Consider the following 19,938-nt stretch of genomic DNA (forward strand, 5'->3'; position numbering starts at 1 on the left):
TAAGAATTTGCCCAATGAGGTTTAGACTGAAAAGTGACTATGTACTGACTAATGTTCATGTTCAAAGTGTTCTGTACACACTTGGGCAAGCTGAAATAGAAGAGCTGAGATGGCATAATTGCTGGTTGTGGATCTGAAATAATTTATAAGAGGCATTTCATGTGATGATATTGTCTGTAGGCCTTATCTGGGATCCATTTATAACCTTCAGGAAGTCTCTGAAATCATAAGCAAAAGTTTTGTACACATGCATTACAGCCAAAGAAATTTTGGAAACATAGTTTTTGTAAATACGACCATGAAATCAAGTGTATCTGCTGACTACACAAAGTTGGTTTTCTGAATAGAACATTCAAGATTTCAAACATTATTCCTAGAAACATAAATAAATAACCTTAGCTCTTCCATTATTTGTGTGGCCTTGCTTAAAAAAAATTACTTTTTTTGTTTTCTGCTGTCTCTGCTATAAAATAAGGTTTTGGCTTAGGTCACCTCCAAGGTTCCTTCCAGCTGAACACTTTTTGTAGGATGGTACTCCAGCAAAATGGTGGAGAAAATCGAATTTTAACTTAGTTTTGTCCTGATTCCACTCCATTTACTCCCCTACTCAATGGTATTTTCCTAACTCTCTCTTCTAATACCATCCAATTATCTGTCCAACTTTGAGAAGATCTACAATCAATCACTGAGATTGTGTTGAAATTTTGATGCAACCTAACAGAGGGAAAGAATAATAGATTAGAAATGAAGCATGAGCCAAGCTGTAAAGGTCACTTGTCCTATAAACTTGGGCAACTTGTTTAACCTCTTTAACCTCAGTTTCCCCATCTGTGAAATGGGCATAAAGATGACTGTCCTATTTATTTACTTCACAGGTTAATATGGAGTTCATATGACATAAAATAGGAAAAACACTTTGTAGCCCTATTAAGGTAGGCCACAATTACTAACTTAAGTTAATGTTTTTTCCACATTACCTTTTAGGCTTCATCTTCTTTTGAAATCCAAGCATTAATAGAGTTGGTGAGGAGGGTCCTTTCAGGGGCAGGGTTCCTTCTCTGGTGCTTGGAACCACACCTGAGAGATGGTTATCCATTCCACCTGTGCAGAGAGTTGATTATTAAAATAGTAATTGACCCATTTACAACAGGCAAAAAGGGAAAGTTTTTTTGTAACCAAATATCATGGAAGTACAAGTAACTTCCAATTTTCTAAAAGTCAACTGTATCACAAGATTCACAGATTATCTGTGGGAAATCTTTTAGCTCTCACTGCCTTACTTATAGGGAGCAGATAAGTACCTTTTCACCTCAAATCTTACTCTTCATGTTGCCTGTTGTTAAGGAGTTGTGAGGGAAAGAGGTTTGAGGTTACAGCTTCCTGTCTCCACACCTTTAGCTGATTTAGCTGCTAGGAAAGGCTTTGAAAGCGAAGCACTAAATTCATCATCAAAACAACTTGTTAATTCAGTTAGAGAAATGTCAGTCAAGCGAATCTTTTGATACCAGAAGCAAATACAAGTGATGGACTGACAATGTTTCTCTTTGAATGCTGTAGGTTTGACCTAGGTGGACTTGCCTGACTACTTACAAGAAGGAAAACCAAATATCCACAGGGAAAGGCTAGGTCTGCTAAGACCAAATTAACCTGAGAAGGGTGCTCTTCAGTCCTAGTATGAAAGGACTCAAGTACAAGTTAGTATAGGGAAGCTAAATATTTCTCTAGTGTCTTCTGAGTCTGGGTATATTCTTAAATTTTACAATGTGTTCTTAAATTATTTGAAGTCCTGTGGATTCCCTGAAACTCAGAGAACCAAAAATACATTTCAAAGCCAAATATCATTTGATTTTTCCGTTACTGGTAGCTGTGACTTATCAACGTTAATACTCCACTCCAATAGAGTAAAGTGTGCAATTTCACAATGCTCCATTTTAAGAAAAAAATAAGTATTGTGTCTACCATAAGTTATAATGACCACATATATTCAATATCATTTAGAGAAATTGGTAATCTTTTTCTGCCACCAAAAGTGAATTTCTTTCATTTAGTGTGTCTTCAAAGCAGATGTAGATTTTGAAGTCCTATGAGATGGTTTCTCACTTAGGCTTCTCTACATGATTGACATGAACCAAGGTGGGACCAAGGGCTATCAGGATATAAATGTTGAAAACAAGAAGTTCTACCAGCCAGTCCTTAACTTGGGTTGAACCCAAGGAGACCATTGCCACACACTAGCACATATTTGGCAAACCACTTCAAGCATAGCACCTAGCTTTAAAATTATGTGTTGACATGGAAGACAGAAAAAAGTAAACATTGACAAATACATTGGACGTCTCTTTTCATCAAATGGTCATGTAATCAATATTTTTCAAGCTCTTTCCCAACAAATTTTAGTAAAAGGAGTCACACAAAAAAGGACTTTTCTTTCCCCTTTGCAGTTGTTGGATGTGCCATCAACCAGGAGAATACTGAATATGTAACAGCCAGTCACGACCCTGAGATCTTGGATTGCTCCTCTCTGAGAGATTGCCCAATTTGTAGTGCTGAGGTAGAATGGGTTCAGAGAAATCCCCTTAACCAGGCTGAGGTTTGAATTTGGAGGCCCCATGGATGAACAGAAGGAAAGTCTATCTTCTAGTTATCTCACTATATTATGCTTTGTGAAGGAAAAACAGATTCGGGAGAGAAAGACCACCACTTCTCCCCTGTGAGAACAGAAAACAGTGAACTAAGCTCCAAGGAGTCAACTGTGTTCCCAGGAACTTTTGAGGTAACTCGTATACTCTTTGCAGTGGTCTCTTAGGCTGGAAGAATGTCTTTTTCATAGCCCAGATGTCTAAACGTCACCTCAGTTTCTCATAATGAGTGAAGAAGAGAAGTAGGCAAAAGAAAAACAGGATTACTTACTGGTTGGTGTGTATGGCCTGAGGATAATCATTTTTAACTCCTCCTTCTCCCTCCCTCACCACATCTAAGCCAATGCTGAGTTCTGCCAGTTTTAACCTGTAAATATTTCTTGAGCTCATCTACTTCTCTGTAATCCTAGTTCAGACCCTTATCACCTCTTGCCTAGGCTAGTACGACTGGATCCTAACTGGTCTCCCTGTTTACATCCTCGTGCCCTTTAAATTTACCCTCCACCTTTTTACTAAAGTGGTATATATAAAATGAAATCACCTGTCTGCTTAAGATACTTCAATAGGTGCTCATCACCAGCAGGAGAGCCCAAGCTGTGAACCATGCTTGTTTTGCCAGTCTTGTCTTTTACAAGTCATGTACCAGCAAAACGGAGACAGCTGTAATTCCCCACATCTGCCATACTTTTTTACCTCCTTATCTCCTCTGCATAGAATCTTCTTTTTCTCTCTTTGTCTTGTGTTCCCCGTAGGCCACTACCTCACACCCTCTTCTCCACCACACACTCTCCTACTTCACTTCACCCCCTGACACAAAGACTCATCTTGCTAGGCTTTTACTTAATAAACTTGTTGAATACATGTATGCATACTTCCACACTCAGGTCCACAGTCACTTTCAGAAATCCTTAGCTGGTTCTCCAGTTGCCTGCAGAAATGCTGTGCAGATCACTGTGCCACTATTTTAAAAGCAGCTGTTTATGTATCTTTCTTTCCCACCAAACTGTAAGCTGCCCAAGGATAGAAACTGAGCCCTGTTCATCTTTGGGAAATAGATTTTTTCTCTTCTGTGTGCATCTTGGGAGGGTGTCACATTCTGAGTGATATCAGACATTCAGCAAACTACTGGACTATAGATGCTAGAGCTTCTTTTCCTTCTTCCGTCTCTTTCCCCTCTCTCCACCTCACTGTGGGTGCTGGGAAAAGGAAGCCAAACCTGGTCACCATCCAGGGTTTCTCTCCAGCTTTCCTTGGTTTTCCTGTTTATGCTCCCTTTTATTGCTCTAGCAAAGAAGTCCTATGCTCATTTTTTTCCTTATGTCAGCTCTCAAAAGCAGAGCAGGAAGAATGTGACTGCCCCTTAACACAGAATCCCAATAATTAGGAACAAAAACAATCCCCGGAGGGCTCAGTAAGCAGAAACACCAACGCCTGACCTGGACTCCTTGAAAAGCAGGGGGAGATGTTGGCATTTCTTGCTGGGTTTGGTTCTTTTAATCAGAACTGGACCAGTGATTCTTTCTAAGTAAACAAAGAATAAAATCAAGCAAAATGAAATACAACAAAAAACAAGTTGAATTTCCCTATCATGACAGGTTGAAATTTTGGTTCCTTACATGTGTTTTTCAGTGCTTTTAGGGGGTGTTTGAATGAATGATAAATGAAGCTAATGTTATTGAGACACAAATTTTGAATAAGGATTTAATGAGATGGTAATCAGACCTAGCTGCTGATAACAATGACACAGTCAGATTACCACCTCTCACTTATTGATTATTTAATGAGATCCTGTCGTTCACACTGTAGTATACAAAGAAACATAACAGATTGTCCTTGCTCAAAGAAGACCTGGAAACTGGAAGTCTAGAGGAAATAAATACACACAAATCAAGAGCTCGAAGCATATGAAACAAGAGGTGTTCCACATGTAGAACCTGACCAAATGGCAAATGAGTGATACAGATAGTAATAATTTTGAGACCTGAGAAGGGAGAGACACTCTAGGCCATGAACTTAGTTGACAAAGTATGGAAAGAGGAATGCGCACACAGTACTTTGCTGGGATGTTAACTTAAAACAGTCCGGCTAATTGGGGAGATTGGGTTTGAGGAGATGAGGCTGGAAAAACCTGTGGAGGCCCTAGGAATTGAGGATAAGAAATGAGTTTTCAATTGTTAAATCACTGGTTCTCAAACTTGACTGCAAATTAGAATCTCCTGAGAAACTAAAAATATTGATGTCTGGGTCCTATACACAGAGATTCTGATTAAATTGGCTCAGGAATCAAAGGTTTTTAAAAACTGCAGCTGATTCTAATATGCTGTCAGCTTGAGAAATCTGTTACATGATCGTGATTTTCAACCCTCACTAAATATTAGAATCAAAGGGGGGAATTTTTATGACAATACTAAAGATGACCCACAGAATGGGAAAAATATATGCAAATCATATATCTGTTAAGGAACTTGCATCAAAAATATGTAAAGAACTCTGATAATTCAACAATAAAAAGGCAACCCAGTTAAGTGGGCAAATGATCTGAATACACATTTCTCTAAAAAGGATAGACAAATGCTTAAAAAGCACGTAGAAAATGCTCCACATCATCAGTCATTCGAGAAATGAGAAATGCGTATCAAACAACAATAAGATACTGTTTCATATCCACCGGAATGGCTATAGTAACAAAAGTGAACAATAACAAGTGTTGGCAAGGAGGTGGAGAAATCAGAATCCTCAGACACTGCTGGTAGGAATGTAAAATAGTGCAGTTGCTTTGGAAAACAGTTTGTCAGCTCCTCAAAAAGTTAAACTGAGTTACCATATAACCTGCAATTCCACTCCAGGTATATACACCCAAGAGAACTGAAAACATATGTCCACACAAAAATGTGCACATCAATGTTCATAGCAGCAGTATTCATAATAGCAAAAAAGTGAAAGCAAGTGATGAATGGAAAAACAAAATGTGTATATACATACAACAAGGTATTATTTGGCCATGAAAAGGAATGAAGTTCTGATACATTTCACAACAGAGATGAACCTTGAAATCATGATGCTAAGTGAAAGAAGCCAGACAAAAAAGGCCATATATTGTATGAGCCCATTTATATGAAATGCCCAGAATAGACAAATCCACAGAGACAGAAAATAGTTCAGTGGTTGCCAGGAGCTAGAGGGAAGGAGGAATGAGGAGTGGTTGCTAATGGGTATGGGATTTCTGTTTGGGGGCAATAAAAATACAATATTCTGGAATTGGAGAGTGGCCATCCATTTGCAATTTGTGAATTTAATAAAAAACTACTGCCAGAGGGAAGGAAGGTGGGGGGGATGGGCAAAATGGGTGAAAGGGGGTGGGAGATACGGCTTCCACTTGTGAAATGAGTAAGACATGGGAATGAATGGTACGGCATAGAGAATACACTCAATGGTATTGTAACATGGTTGTGTGGTGACAGATGGTAGCTACACAGTGGTGAGCATAGCGTAACTATAAAGTTGTTGACTCCCTATGTGGTGCATTGTGTGTCAACTATACTCAAAGAGAACAAAATAAAACCCAACCACTGAATTGTATACTTTAAAAGGGTGAACTTAAAAAGAAAGAGTGGCTTTATGGTACATGAATTATATTTCAATAAGTTGTGTAAAAAAATGAGAAGAAACAATACAAATCCCTTCTCCAATCCAGCATAGACTAATTAAATCAGAATTTCTGGAAATGGGACCTGGACATAGGTTTTTTTTTTTTTTTTAAGTTCTTGATGTACAGCCAGAGTTGAGAACAATGCAGGTGACGAAAAACTGCTAGTAACTTAGTTCTATGCATCTTCCTTTTTCCCAAAGCAAAAACAAAACACCTGACACGTGAATGTAAATCCAGGTTAAATTGGAGGTTTTATTTTAATAGATTTTTATTTTATTTGGCTCTTCAGTATGGGTGTTGCTTCAAAAAACCTTTTTTAAAAAAATGCAAATAGGTAGACAATTATTAGCATAACCCAAAATAACAGCAATTTTTTTTTTTTGGTCTGTATTAAATTTTGAGTCAGAGACACAAAGCCATTCACTGTTTTCAAGAAATTCATTGTTTTAGAGTAAAGGAAAATTTAGAGAAATTTGCGAAGTTGATTCTTAGTGGTTAAGTGGTCTATTTCTCAGGTGGTTGTAGTTTACTTGGGTTTTTAGTCGTAGTTTTGCTCACCATCTATTCAGCGATTTTAGACAAATCATCTAATATTTCTGGGCCTCATACAGTCATTTTAAAAAAAGGAATATATTGTCATGTGCCAGGCAATGGGGATACAGTGGTAAACAAGATGGAATAGATGTGTTCTCTTCCTCGTGTAGCTTATAATACCTAGCTTCAGGTTCTTTGCTTTAAAAGTGAAGAGACTGAACTAGGTGGTCTCCAGATTCTTTGATCATTTACTGGAATAGCATAGAGGTAGAGAAATGGAATAGAGGCAGAGCTCTTGTACACCTCTTCCATCTCCTGTGATTTAAGGGAATGATTATGTGAAGTTCTTGAGAAGGCTCCTGTCAGAATTTGCTATGGAAGGTAAGTTCAACTCTTTGGGTTATGTCTTCTCTTACTTTTTATCCTACTCTTGGAATCGTCGACAAACAAAGTCCAAATGTTTCAAAACATTTTAATTCCTTCACAAAGCCTGTATCACAACTTAAAGCCAGATCTATTTGTGTATCCATGTCAGGTGTTAAAAAGCCATTTCCAAGGATCCCACTCAATCAAGAAGATACACAATTATGCACGATTAACATCTTTGGAATCTTAGCACAGATTCAAAAATTCCAGATGCATAGCTATGGTGCTCAGTGCCAACAGAAGGCCACATTCTGCCCTCCAAGTGAAAACATGCTCCATCGTTCCATTCAAAGGAGGATGAAAATAATATCAAAATGCAAACTTTTAAACTCTCAGTATAATTATCTTCCAAAGAGCTCCTGCATCTTCATCTGCCAAGAGAAAGCCTTTGCTGGAGATCTGTTTATTTTGTTAATTAATTTGTCTTGATTTCAGGAAAAAAAAAGTTCTCACGCCCTTGTTCTAAGCAAATGATTTTTCCTTCTTCAGAAAACAAGATTTTGGTGAAGCAGTTGCCCAGGCTTGTGGTATACAACAATGAGGTCAACCTGAGCTGCAAGTATACCCACAACCTCTTCTCAAAGGAGTTCCGGGCATCCCTTTATAAGGGAGTAGATAGTGCTGTGGAAGTCTGTGTTGTGAATGGAAATTACTCTCATCAGCCTCAGTTCTACTCAAGTACAGGATTCGATTGTGATGGGAAATTGGGCAACGAAACAGTGACATTCTACCTCCGGAAGTTGTTTGTTAACCAAACGGATATTTACTTCTGCAAAATTGAGGTCATGTATCCACCTCCTTACATAGACAATGAGAAGAGCAATGGGACCATTATCCATGTGAAAGGTAACACACAACTCTACCAGTGCACTGCTCTAAAGTAATGGCTTTCAATGGCAGTCTTGAAAACTAGGTCATGATCAGTGGTGGGGTTGGATAAATCCCAGAGAGGAAGTCTACACGTTCTACACTAGTGATATTTTGCATATTTTGATCCCTTTCCCATTCTTCTATAATGTTCAGAAGGAAAGAAATGTACTCAAGTGCCACTTCCATGTTGTTTAACCCGCTCTGTTCTATTTTTCAGAGAAACATCTTTGTCCAGCGCAGCCGACTCCTGAATCTTCTAAGCCATTTTGGGTACTGGTGGTGGTTGGTGGAGTCCTAGTTTTCTATAGCTTGCTAGTAACAGTGGCTCTTTGTGCTTGCTGGGTAAGAGAAGCAACACTGCTTTTGTGTAACTTTTCCACTGCACGTGTAATCTGAACATGTTCAAGAATTTTGCCCATGTGGTTCATTTTCTGTTTAACATGTGGTTGTTATTATTATTGCTGTTATTTCCCTGCTAGGTTTGGGTAGGTTCTCTTTTAGCCTGTTCGACTTTATCTGAGATGAAAATCTAATGTGAATTCAATTTTCCAGATGGCACTAATTAGGTGGCCAGGCAGAATAAGAAGCTAAATGGGTAAATTGGGGGTGGGGTGGGGGGTGGGAGTCTTAGGGCCAGTTACTTTTCTTCTTCCCGTTTTGCAATATCATAATGATGTATACAATAGTTTTAATATATACATATGTATAAAAATCTAAGCAACTTGGGAATCTAGGCACTGAAACCAATGAACAATTTTGGTTCAGGGTCAAAAATTGTGAGAAATTTGGCTACTGAAATTATGCATTCAAACCTAGCAAAGAAACTAGGTCTGTTTATCTGAGTCATATTTTTATCTCCTCTGAAGCAGTTGAATTTTGTGAGGCCAAGTATGGTTGCTGTCATTATGAAACCATAATGGGAGTTAGACTTTTCTGAGCTCTCAGCACTGAATTAGAGTTTACCAATTTGTGCAAATGTTCATGTCATGAACCTGGCGTATTTTTCTTTACCTTCTTCAAAGTTGAAATTTTGAAACCATCTTGATGACCATATCCACCGTTAAGATGGTACTCCCTTGCCAACGATCTTTCCCTTACTCAGAAATCTCCCTTTCTCATGTACACAGTGTGAGACAGAATATCTCCTGCATTGATTCCACATTGTCTTTGAATTTTTTACTATAAGTTAGATGCATGTATGAGTCATTTCTTCAATAAGAAATGTATGCTCCTCAAGGATAAAGGACCATTTCTCTTGATATTCACCATCCATCTGGTATTAAGCATATTTAATTCTTAATGAGTGCTTATCAAATTGATGAATTGATAACCCTCATAAAGGCCAAACTAAGGACTTAAATGAACATATCTTTAAGGCATATTCTTTTTTTTTTTTCTTAAAGATTTTATTTATTTGACAGAGAGAGACAGCGAGAGCAGGAACACAAGCAGGGGGAGTGGGAGAGGGAGAAGCAGGCTCTCCGCTGAGCAGGGAGCCCGACGTGGGACTCGATCCCAGGACCCTGGGATCATGACTTGAGCCGAAGGCAGCCGCTTAACTGACTGAGCCACCCAGGCGCCCTTTAAGGCATATTCTACACATTTAACTAAGCCATATATGGGTCAGTGATTTCTGGAACCCACACCAGGTGAAACTGTCCTATTTACTAAAGACCTGGTGCTGGGAGGGCGGGGGTAGAGGTGAGGAGGGCAGCCTTGGGTTCACAGTCATGTAAATGATAGATCCAGCCTGGGATTCTTTTATTTTACTTTTTTAAAAGATTTATTTATTTGAGAGAGAAAGAGCGTGAGTGTGCGAGTGCGGGGAGGAGCAGAGGGAGAGAATTCTCAAGCAGACTCCCTGCTGAGCACCGGAGATGGGGCTCGATCTCATGACCCATGAGATCATGACCTGAACTGACACCAAGAGTCCGATGCTTAACTGACTGAGGCATCCAGGTGTCCTGCCTGAGATCCTTTTAAACTCTGTTGGCCTATTTCCAAAGTTTGCCTCTCGATCTTTCCCCACATGCTTCTAACATTTTGGAAGACTCTAGGGGCAGATAGACATTTGTTAGGCTGCCTGTTGCCTAATCTGTCCCTTCTGTAGGGTAGGGAACAAAGTGGCTGTTTATTCCTGGAAATCTTTTATACTAGATAGCAACTTGATATTTACCTGTCTTGCCTCTTCCAAGTTGCTCAACCCTGGGAGCCTTTTATGTAGAGAAATATTGCTTAAATTCTTCCTCTGATGTCAGTTGAGTCCCTCATCTTTCTGGATCTTGGGGTCTTCATACAAGATACCTTCCCACTTTGAACCTCTGTGGTGTTTGCCAGTTATTTTAGAATTTAGAATCTTAGTCCTTATTTTTGTCCCTTGGGAATTTCAACTTCTTAATCTAAAATATAGGTGTGGTGGCTTTATGGGTCCACTTCCAGGACAGGGGCTCCCTTGTAATATGCTGACCTAGGGCAGTGTAATTTACCAGCTTTCCAGGAATTCATTTTGGGAAAAGTACTTTAACTTTCAGTGGCCAGAAGGGTACTGCTCATCATTTAAAACTTATTGTAAATACACATTAGAATATCAGTTACTATAATCAGGCACTAATTTGCTCAGTGACGGGAATCACCCAGAGGAACAAAAGCCACTTCTCATTTTCAGTGAATTTAAACAGTTCACTTTCAACTTGGAAACATCATAGATACCATGGGTTTTTCTTTGGTAGTACTACTTGCTTTGTCTTGAGAAAACTTAACTTTGGTCTTACTCTGTTTCATAAGTTCCCTGTGAATTAGGAAGAGCCAGTGGTTGGCATGATCTTATCTTCTGTGGCCTCTTATAGTCAATTAGGTTGTCCAGTAAGAACCCTTTGGTTTGCATCTCAACCTAGGTCTTTGTACTCTCTGCCCAAAAGGGTGTGAAATAAATATATGTCTATATTTCATAAGATAACATCGCATTTTTCCCCTTGGCTCATCTTTTCTTGCTGCTATTACTGTTTAAGCCACCAACACCTTGTTGAGCAAGGCAGCCAGGCCATCAGGGATCCCTAGAGGTTAGCCATTTCCTGGGTCCTATTCCGGGAGCCTATTTTTGGCTGGTCAGCACTATGCCTTGGTGTGAGCGGTTGTTCTCCGGAACTCCCTGAGGGCTTATGATGAGCTACCACAGGCGGTTGTAGGCTGAGTGTGTTCCTGGGAGCAGCTGCACATTCTAGCCCAGCTTTTGACCTGTTGCTGGCATTTGAATAAATAAAGTGCTCCCCTGTGCCAGGCTGCTGCCGAACAGCACCTGTTACTGTCACTCAATCCTCCACTCACTCAGCTGAGCTGGTAAACCTATTCTCTTTCTTAGTCTAAAGGAGCCTTTTCAAAAACACGATCTTCTCCACTATCAGTCACAATGTGGGGAACGTGGACAGTGTGTGGATAGGTGGTATCTGCCTTTAAATTCAGTGTGCTCTTGAAGACTGTGCCTTGAAGTGAATTGTGTCTTGTTGCTGCTTCCAGGAAACAGGCGGGTGAGGGTGGGGGTGGAGGAAGGGTGAAAGAGGAGTGGTCCTGAAATCCCACATCTTTAGCAGACATAGCAGAATGGGGAAGGGGCAGAATAGAGGACCCAGTCACACAGACACATAAGGCGAGTCCTCTCCACACACATAGGCAGGTGCACACGGACACTGTGGGTTCTGGATCATGTTCCCAGCCGTACATGTGTCATTTCCATCCCACTGTTGGGTTTACAGCTTAGTGGACTAAATCCACCATCTGAAAACAGCATGAGGGGAAGCATGGGAGCTGAATGAGCAGATCTTTCAGAGTCTTTGGGCAACCCGGGGAGCCTCAGACCCAAGACATCTTCATTATTGGGGCTTCTCTACCAGCTATAGTTGTATTTCGGTGTCCAGAGGCAAAGACTGCCATTTGGGAGTCTGGCAAGGGAAGTCCTCAGAGCTGGAGTAAGTACTAAAATGCTTGCCAGGGTATCAGCAGCAGCTTTCCACATTTATTTGGGGGCAGAAGTTTCTCCTGCCCTGGCATAACCCTGTGCCCAAGAGAACTCTAGTCCTTATTTATAGAAAGGATGTAGAGCCACGATGTTTGAAGAGAAACTTCCCTCACCCACTGTGTTTCCATGGCTACCTCTCTTGAATCAATCTCCCAGTTATGTCTGTTTAATGCTGTCCTCTTCTTAGTTTCAGCTGGATTATCCATCCATCATTCAAATCCCAAATGACCAAAGCTGAATTTGTAAACTTCTCTTACAAATCTACTTCTCCTACTGTCCTGCCTTATATCTATGGATGGAACAGCCTCCTTCCAGTCTCCCAGGCTCAAATTATCGGTCATCTCTGGGGATGAGCAAGAAGGGAGGGTCAAGCAATCCAACAATATTCATTCTAAATTTGGTCCCATATTTTTTATCCATTACTTCCTTTTCATTCCATTCCTTTTCATGATCAGACTTCTTAGATCAGGATTTCTCAGTCTTGGCACTATTGACATTTTGGGCTGGGTAGGTCTTTGTTGATGGGGACTGCCCTGTGCACCATAGGGTGTTTAGCAGCATCTCTGGCCTCTACCCACTAGATGCCATAACATTCTTCCCAGTTGTGACAACACAAAATGCCTTCAGACATTGTCAAATGTCCCCTGGGACAAGGGAAAGGGAGCTGGTGGGGTCAAGGAGGAGACTTAGGAAGTCTTGGGCAACTGTATATATGGCCGTGGCACTCACTGAAATAGAAACACCGGGAGAGGACCAGACTTCAGGGGAGGATCTGAGTTTCGTTTTGGACATGTTGAGTTTGAAGTACCTTTGAGGTCTCATCCAGAGGTATAAATTTGGGTGAATAGGTGGTAATTGAAGCTGCAAATGGGGATGAGTTTGCCTAGAGAGAATGGAGTGAATAGAGGAGAAGTCCTGCGAGGAGCTCTAACACTGAACGGCTACTTAGAGAAGGGTGAGCTTGCAAATGAGGCAGTGAAGGAGTAGCCAGAAAGGTAGGATGAAAACCAGTATGGTACCATCTCACGGAAGGCAAAGTGGAACAGTGTCTCAAAAAGGCGAGAGTAATCATTAATAGAGAATGTTGCCGAGAATTCAAAAGATGAGGACTGAAAACATGTTAGTTGGATTTAGTAATGTGGAGACCAGTGTTTTTCAAGCCTTTCTTTAACACTTGCTCATGTTCATTTGACAAGGAAGGTGTGAAGGGCTCAGGGAGGAGTGCATGAAAATAAGGCCAGGGCAAAAGTCACCTGCTCACTTACCTGTTCAAGGGTTCATGTCATTCACGTGGCATGTATCTACTTATGCATCAGGCCAAGTGTCAAGAAATAGACATTTTTTTCCTTCATAAAGGGAATTCTGAATTCAGAAACCTGGGTAGCTATTTTTTAGAATTTTTATGGGTCTTTTATCAAACATGTAAAATTTACCATCACATTGGTTCAGGAAAGATGCTCCTAAACTCCAGTCAAAACTATGCTAAGATTCATGGTGCGTGTAACTCTTGCTCTGGGTTTAGTATTGTCCCTACTTCCCTCACCCCTGATAGAAATTCATCCAGAAGGAGCTGAATCTCAGGAACAGAGATTGAGTGACACTATTGTCTTTATGGAAACGTACATACACGTCAGAGAATACGAACGTAACTAGTTGTCTTGAACTCTACCTCTCCACTAATTTGGACTCCAGAGCTAGGAATTTACGATTATTTCAGACTCTAGAGGGGTGAAAGTCCTCTTGGATTAATGATGGAAAAATGGCTTGTTAAGCAAATGACAGATGTAAGAAGATTGCAGTGGGGATGCTTAACCTTTTCAAAGGAGGAAGGGCCTTCAAGAGTATTTACATATCAACAGTGGATATGTTAATTAGATAACGCTTTCAGAATTCAAATGACTGCATTGAGGGTAATATGGGTACATTATCTAAAATATTTTCTTTGATTCAGATTTTGCATGTTAATTTAGAAGAGTTCCAAGTAGTTAGGTTTGATTAGGCACTAGCCAGGTCCAAGGTACTCAATGAATTCAGGTGTATTCAGCTTCATTTGACAGTCTATGTTCTGAGTAGTTGCTCCCCCAAGTCTTAGAACTCCTCCCACTATATGTCCCTCTGTTCCCTGACCCCCTTCACAGTGACACTTCTCTTTTCTGCAGATGAAGAATAAGAGGAGCAGGATCCTTCAGAGTGACTACATGAACATGACCCCGAGGAGGCCCGGGCCCGCCCGAAGGCACTACCAGCCCTATGCCCCAGCTCGCGACTTTGCAGCATACCGCTCCTGACACGGACGCCTATCCAGATGCGAGCCGGCTGGCAGCTCTTCACCTGCCCAACACAACTGCTCTGGATAGGAAAAACCCGCCTCGTCTTCAGCCGGCCACGGGCTCCTTTTATGGGCTCTTACTAAGCTCCTGATGCCAATTTTTCTTGAATGACTAGGCCAAATAACATTATTTGAGACTCTGAAGTGCAGTTAAAGAATATTACTGTGGCAGGCTCTATCTTGTCGTGCCATGACCCAAATTCCAACTTGCCGTGTATTTATTGACTTAAGAGGTTGCAGTAGAAAACAAAAAAGCTGTGGATTCTGTTAACCTTGAAATCTGCTTTCTATTTCACTCCTTTCTCACTCACCTGAACATTGTGGTCAAGTGAAGTGTGATATGGAAGGACTCTTTAGATGGAGAAGAAGGGCTAGAAACTCATTCCTTTTGGTTAAATGGGGGTTAGGGTAGGAATAGGTTAGAGTGGGGGAGAGGGGAGGGAGACTTACACATTTGAAAAATCATTAAAACACTGTCTCTCATTCATGAAATGAGCCACTTAGTTCCTATTTAATACTGTTTTAGTTTAGAAAGATATAGACATTTTTTTTTTTTTTTAATGAACTCTGGTCATATTTAGTCATTTTGACCAATGGAATTCCTTTGAAGCATTTTGAGGCAAACAGTCTCGCTCTCCTTACTCCTTATGATGGGAATTCAATGTAGTATTCACAGTATAATTTGAAAAGAATAAAATAGTCCTCCCATACCAAGGATGTGTCAGGAAATGAAGGGTTACTTCTTTGGCAGATCATTCCAGTCAAATCATATAGGGGGCTTCTCTGTTCCCTCTATTTCAGGTTTGGCTGGTTGGTCTCTTTGTTGTCCGTGTGGACACTGAAAGTGCATCCAGAGCACTGATGATACTGTGAAAATGGGGTGTGGGTGTTCATGAGGGCATGGGGATGAGTCCCAAGAAACTTCTTCTGGAGGAGGAGAATAGAAGGGAAACATGCGACTCTTGCCAATGTACTGAGGCGGGGGCCAACATTTGGTGGAAGATTTCCAGAAGACAGAAGGAGACATGGCGAGAGTTCCTTTACAGCGACTTTATATACTTTAGGGCTCAGAGCTCCAGAACTCTGTGGGTTCAGCTGGGTGTTTACCCTGGAGGTCCACTGACATGGAAAAGTATTTTGGAGTGTGTCTTTTAAGACAGCATCAAAGTTCTCAAGATCCCTGCAAAGCCTGACCGTGTAAGACCTGATCTTGTCATGAGCATGGATATTTTTCTGCCTCCAGTTGGGGTCAACTGGCGTATGCCTGGGGACCTTAAAGAACAGCTTTACTGCTGCCTTTACAATTTGTTCAGTGCTTCGATTTACTGAGATGTTAGAGGAGTCTAGGTTTTAGAAGCAGATAAAATATTTCTGGTTCAAGTCCCATTTCTAGTTGGCCTTAGGCAAATCACTAACTTTCTAAGACTACTCTTCAACTATGAAATGTAGGTAATGATCATAATTGTTTATCCCTATAGTATAATCTCCATCAGGGCATGGCCCAAGTGTGTCTTTTGTTTTTTCTGCTTGTCCCTGGCACTAGTACCATACCTGACAAATAATGTCAGCTACTATTATTATTGCCTTATAAATAATGTATAAAGATTAAACTGGGGGGTGCCTGGGTGGCTCAGTGGGTTAAGCATCTGCTTTCAACTCAGGTCATGATCTCAGGGTCCTGGGATCAAGTCCCACATTGGGCTTTCTGCTCAGTGGGGAGTCTGCTTCTCCCTCTCCCTCTGTGCTCACGCTCTCTCTCGCCCTCTCTCAAGTAAATTAAAAAAAAAAAAAGATAAACTGGGCAATGCCCCAAGAAGGGAGAGAATACTGTAGCACAAATTTAAACCCACTACCCAGGCATAAGGTGCTATAAAATTTGAGAGCCTCCTAACTTCCACCATTTTCCTGTCCTGGAATATTTTAGCTTGTAATGAAATGTACGGTGTTCTGCCTCCCACTTTTATGTGTAGAAAGAGGTCTTTTTTAATTTTTTTGTGATATGGGAAGGGGAATCCTATGATTCCAGACAGAAAATATTGTACTTCGGTTGACTTTGAAATGGGCTTCCATTCCATGAATATAATTAATCCAAAGAAGGTCAAAGTCATTAGAACTTGGGTGACAAAGAACTCTTGAATTTATACTGGCTCACGTGCTGCCTCACCAGCCTCTTGGCACGCAGAGTTCTTTAATCCAAGTTACTAGATTGGATTTGAAAATGATAGAGCTAGAGAATTTTATGAAGAGCAATGGCGAAACATAAATTTAAAAAATGGAAAAATTTGATCTTTGGTAAAAAAATGGTTTTATTTTCTGATGGGAAAAATAAGTTTACTAAAGATGAATCACACTTTAGATTTCTCTTACTCACTCTGAACAGAGCCAAAGTAGAAATGTTAATAGGGAAGTCCATTTTCACTATTAGTATGAGCCAATGGTTTAAAAACCAAGGCAATGGTTTAAAAACAGTGGTTGGAGCAATGCTTTTACAGTTTCAGATATGATAATTTTGAAGAAAACAATGTCATTTGCTGCTATTATTGTAAGAGTCTGATAATTAATAGTATTTCTATAATTTTTGATTGTGAGCTCACTTATTTTGGGCTGAGCATGCCAAGTTAAAGAGACCAAGTGTACATTATATTCTGTGTATTCAGTGGTAAAATTACTGAACTACCATGTGCCTGTTTTTAATTTGTACTTTAGTATTTGTCTTTCAGAGCAGGTATGCTTGACTTTTGGTCATGAATCTGTAGAAAACTTGCTATTTAAAAATGGTGTGGGATAAATCTTTTTTTTTTTTCATAAATCTCCAGTTTAGCTTTTTAAAAAGAAACCAAACTTTCATATATTAGTTTTATTTCAAGCAAGGTACACTCCTGGTTTGTTTACTTTCTTTTAGTCACAGTTTCTCATCAAACCAACGGTTTATATCTCTAGGACGTGTGCATTCTGTGTGATGTGAATGCTCTATGAGAGAGATCAGACTTCAGTCTTGACCCCATCACTCCCTTGGGTTCACTAACCGAACCACTAGTTCTCATGGCTAATTTAATGGGGATGTTGATGGTTAAATGGATGTCAGATCCCTCATTCCAGTTTTTTTGCAATGCTGGATAGGAACCACAGCCTATCCAGGGATTGATGCCAAAGTGTTAAATTCAGGTACATGCTGGAGGTTGGAGATGGTGGCAGTGATGGACCCAGAACCAGGGTCATCACTGCCTTAGATCTGTTATTAACCCAAGTCAAGGACCGTGGCAAGGACTTTCTCAAGTCCTAGACTGAGTGACTTCTTGAGATTTGAGGCTCAGGAAATCTCTGTTATAGGTATATGCATACTTTCTGACATATTCCTCCTCAAACATCACAGGCATGTTCCCACTTCAGGGCTTTTGCACATACTGTTTCCTCTGTCTGGAATGTTCTCCCCCAGATATCTACCTGGCTTGCTCCCTCATTTCCTTTAGGCCCTTGCTCAAATGTCATCGTCTACCTTAGTTAACCACCTCCCTGCCCTGCCCCGCCCCACCAAACCCTATATGCTTTCCTGGCTTGCCTTTTTTCCATAGCATTTCACCCTCTCTTACACTAGATTTTTTACTTATTTATTTGTTTATTATTTGTTTCCCCAAACTAGAGTGTAAGCTCCATGACAGATGGAACTTTGTCTGCTTTGTTGATTGCCATATCCCCAGTGCCTAGAATAGTACCTGGCATGAAATAAATATTTATTGATTGAATGAATGAATTTCATATACCATATGGATTAATGGTCAGTTTAAATGTACTAATCACACTCTGAGAAGGAGAGAGACAGTTCTGTTTTCTACTTTCCTATTAATAAGTACCAAAATCCATTTTATCAGTGAAACGGGAGGTAATACATATATATACAGCCAAAATTGATGAAAGAAAACTGACGGATGGAAGTTCATTCACATTTTAGAAATTTTTGTGCAGTGAGGAAAACCAATACTGTTAGAAAGAAACATCTTGAAAAGTCATGCTAAATAAGCCACAGTCAAGACTAAGTTGATTTTCCACTGAAGTCCCCAAATCTACTCTTAATGGAATATTGACTATGTTTTAAACATTACTTTGGACTAAGATTTCTAAAAATGTTGCCTTTGTAGTTTAAATCCCATCTTACAATTGAACTGCTACTCATTTCTCTCTCTCTCTTTTTTTTGGCCCCAACAAATTCTATAAATGCCTTGCCTGGCTGTGATTCAAAAAGAGTTCAAAGATGAGAATGCTGGGGACAGACAATTTCAGCTTCTTTATCTGTCATGCTCATAACTGAACACTCCAATGGCTTGCAATAATTTAAAAATAAAAGAACAACAGTGAACAAAATTGTGGCACTTGGAGTAAGTTGAAAATTCAAATCAGACATGTTAATCACCACACACAGACAGACACACATACACAGAGCTTGTGGGTAGGGGAAGGCCCTTGAGTAAGAGACACAGAGCTGGTCTGATAATTTACATAGCAGCTCCTATTTATTTCATTGCAAACTGTGCTTGGAAGGTGGCCTGAAGTCAAATAAGTGTGCCATGAAGACTTCTCCAAAGCGACTCTTCTTTGTTAAATGGAGCTCATTAAGTTAAATAAAGGTAAACTTGAAAAAGATGAGCTTGTATGTGTCATTCTACTCCAAGAAAGACTGAACTTAGCTAGTCACACATGAATTCAACTGGACAAAACAATTCAATCGGAAAGGGACAAGATTGATCAAAATTAGCCATTAAATCCATTTGCTCAATAAGCACTCCTTTGTTGGGCTAATAAAAATAGTGTAACCTAGTTCTGCAAAAAAGTTCTAGTACCTTGAAACCCAAGTTCAAAGAGAAATAAAATGCAAACTTCATAACTTCACCTAACAGACCTCCCACCATGTTCTAGCTATATAACTATGTGAATGGTGTAATCACTCATAGCCCTGAATTAACTTTTTTTCTCCAGTCTGATAAAACATAGGGATTTCTTTTAAAGCAGTACCTTTTCTGCTCTCTCATCTTGCCTGTAACCAAGATAATAGGTGAGGGAGAAAAATCAAAGAAACTTCTGGATCCATCATAATGGATGCTTAACTATCTCACTAAGCAGCAGCAAAAAGGATGGTCTGGGAGTCATAACAGACCCTTGTTTGGTAACTTCTCTGTGTCTCCTAAACTGAGGCACTGCCTAACTCTTGACTTTTCGTCAGTTTTCCTGGTCCTCAAAAGAAGTTTGGTTCTTCAGGACCAAATCTGAGTGGGTGGATCTCACAACTTTCTCTGACTTGGCATCCCAAAGGAGTCTGTGCTTTCCCTTCGAAGATTCACAGGCTCTCAGCACTTAGAAACCCAGACCACTGCCCAGAGTACACTTTCTCGGCGCTTCTTTTGTTCTTTTCAGGGTGTGTGGACACTTGGGCTCCATAATCGAAAAATGCTTGGGATGAAATATGGGTGATCCAAGAATATTTTCT

General features: G+C 40.2%; 1 protein-coding gene across 2 annotated transcripts in view; it reads left to right on the forward strand.

The window, feature by feature from the left end:
- The window catches only part of CD28 (CD28 molecule), a 31,419-nt gene extending 12,324 nt beyond the window's left edge, over positions 1–19,095 (forward strand). Inside the window, exons 3-5 of one of the 2 annotated variants that reach the window (XM_078071223.1) lie at positions 7,746–8,094; positions 8,336–8,460; positions 14,290–19,095. In XM_078071223.1, the coding sequence (XP_077927349.1) occupies positions 7,746–8,094; positions 8,336–8,460; positions 14,290–14,418 (603 nt within the window). In that variant the 3' untranslated portion in view covers positions 14,419–19,095. Of the gene's footprint in view, positions 1–7,737; positions 8,095–8,335; positions 8,461–14,289 lie in introns of both variants that reach the window. The other variant, XM_036073864.2, reaches the window with a different exon arrangement.
- The last annotated feature ends 843 nt before the right edge of the window (positions 19,096–19,938 follow it).

This window comes from Halichoerus grypus, chromosome 4, assembly GCF_964656455.1.
Source record: "Halichoerus grypus chromosome 4, mHalGry1.hap1.1, whole genome shotgun sequence".
In the NCBI taxonomy this organism is placed as follows: Eukaryota; Metazoa; Chordata; class Mammalia; order Carnivora; family Phocidae; genus Halichoerus; species Halichoerus grypus.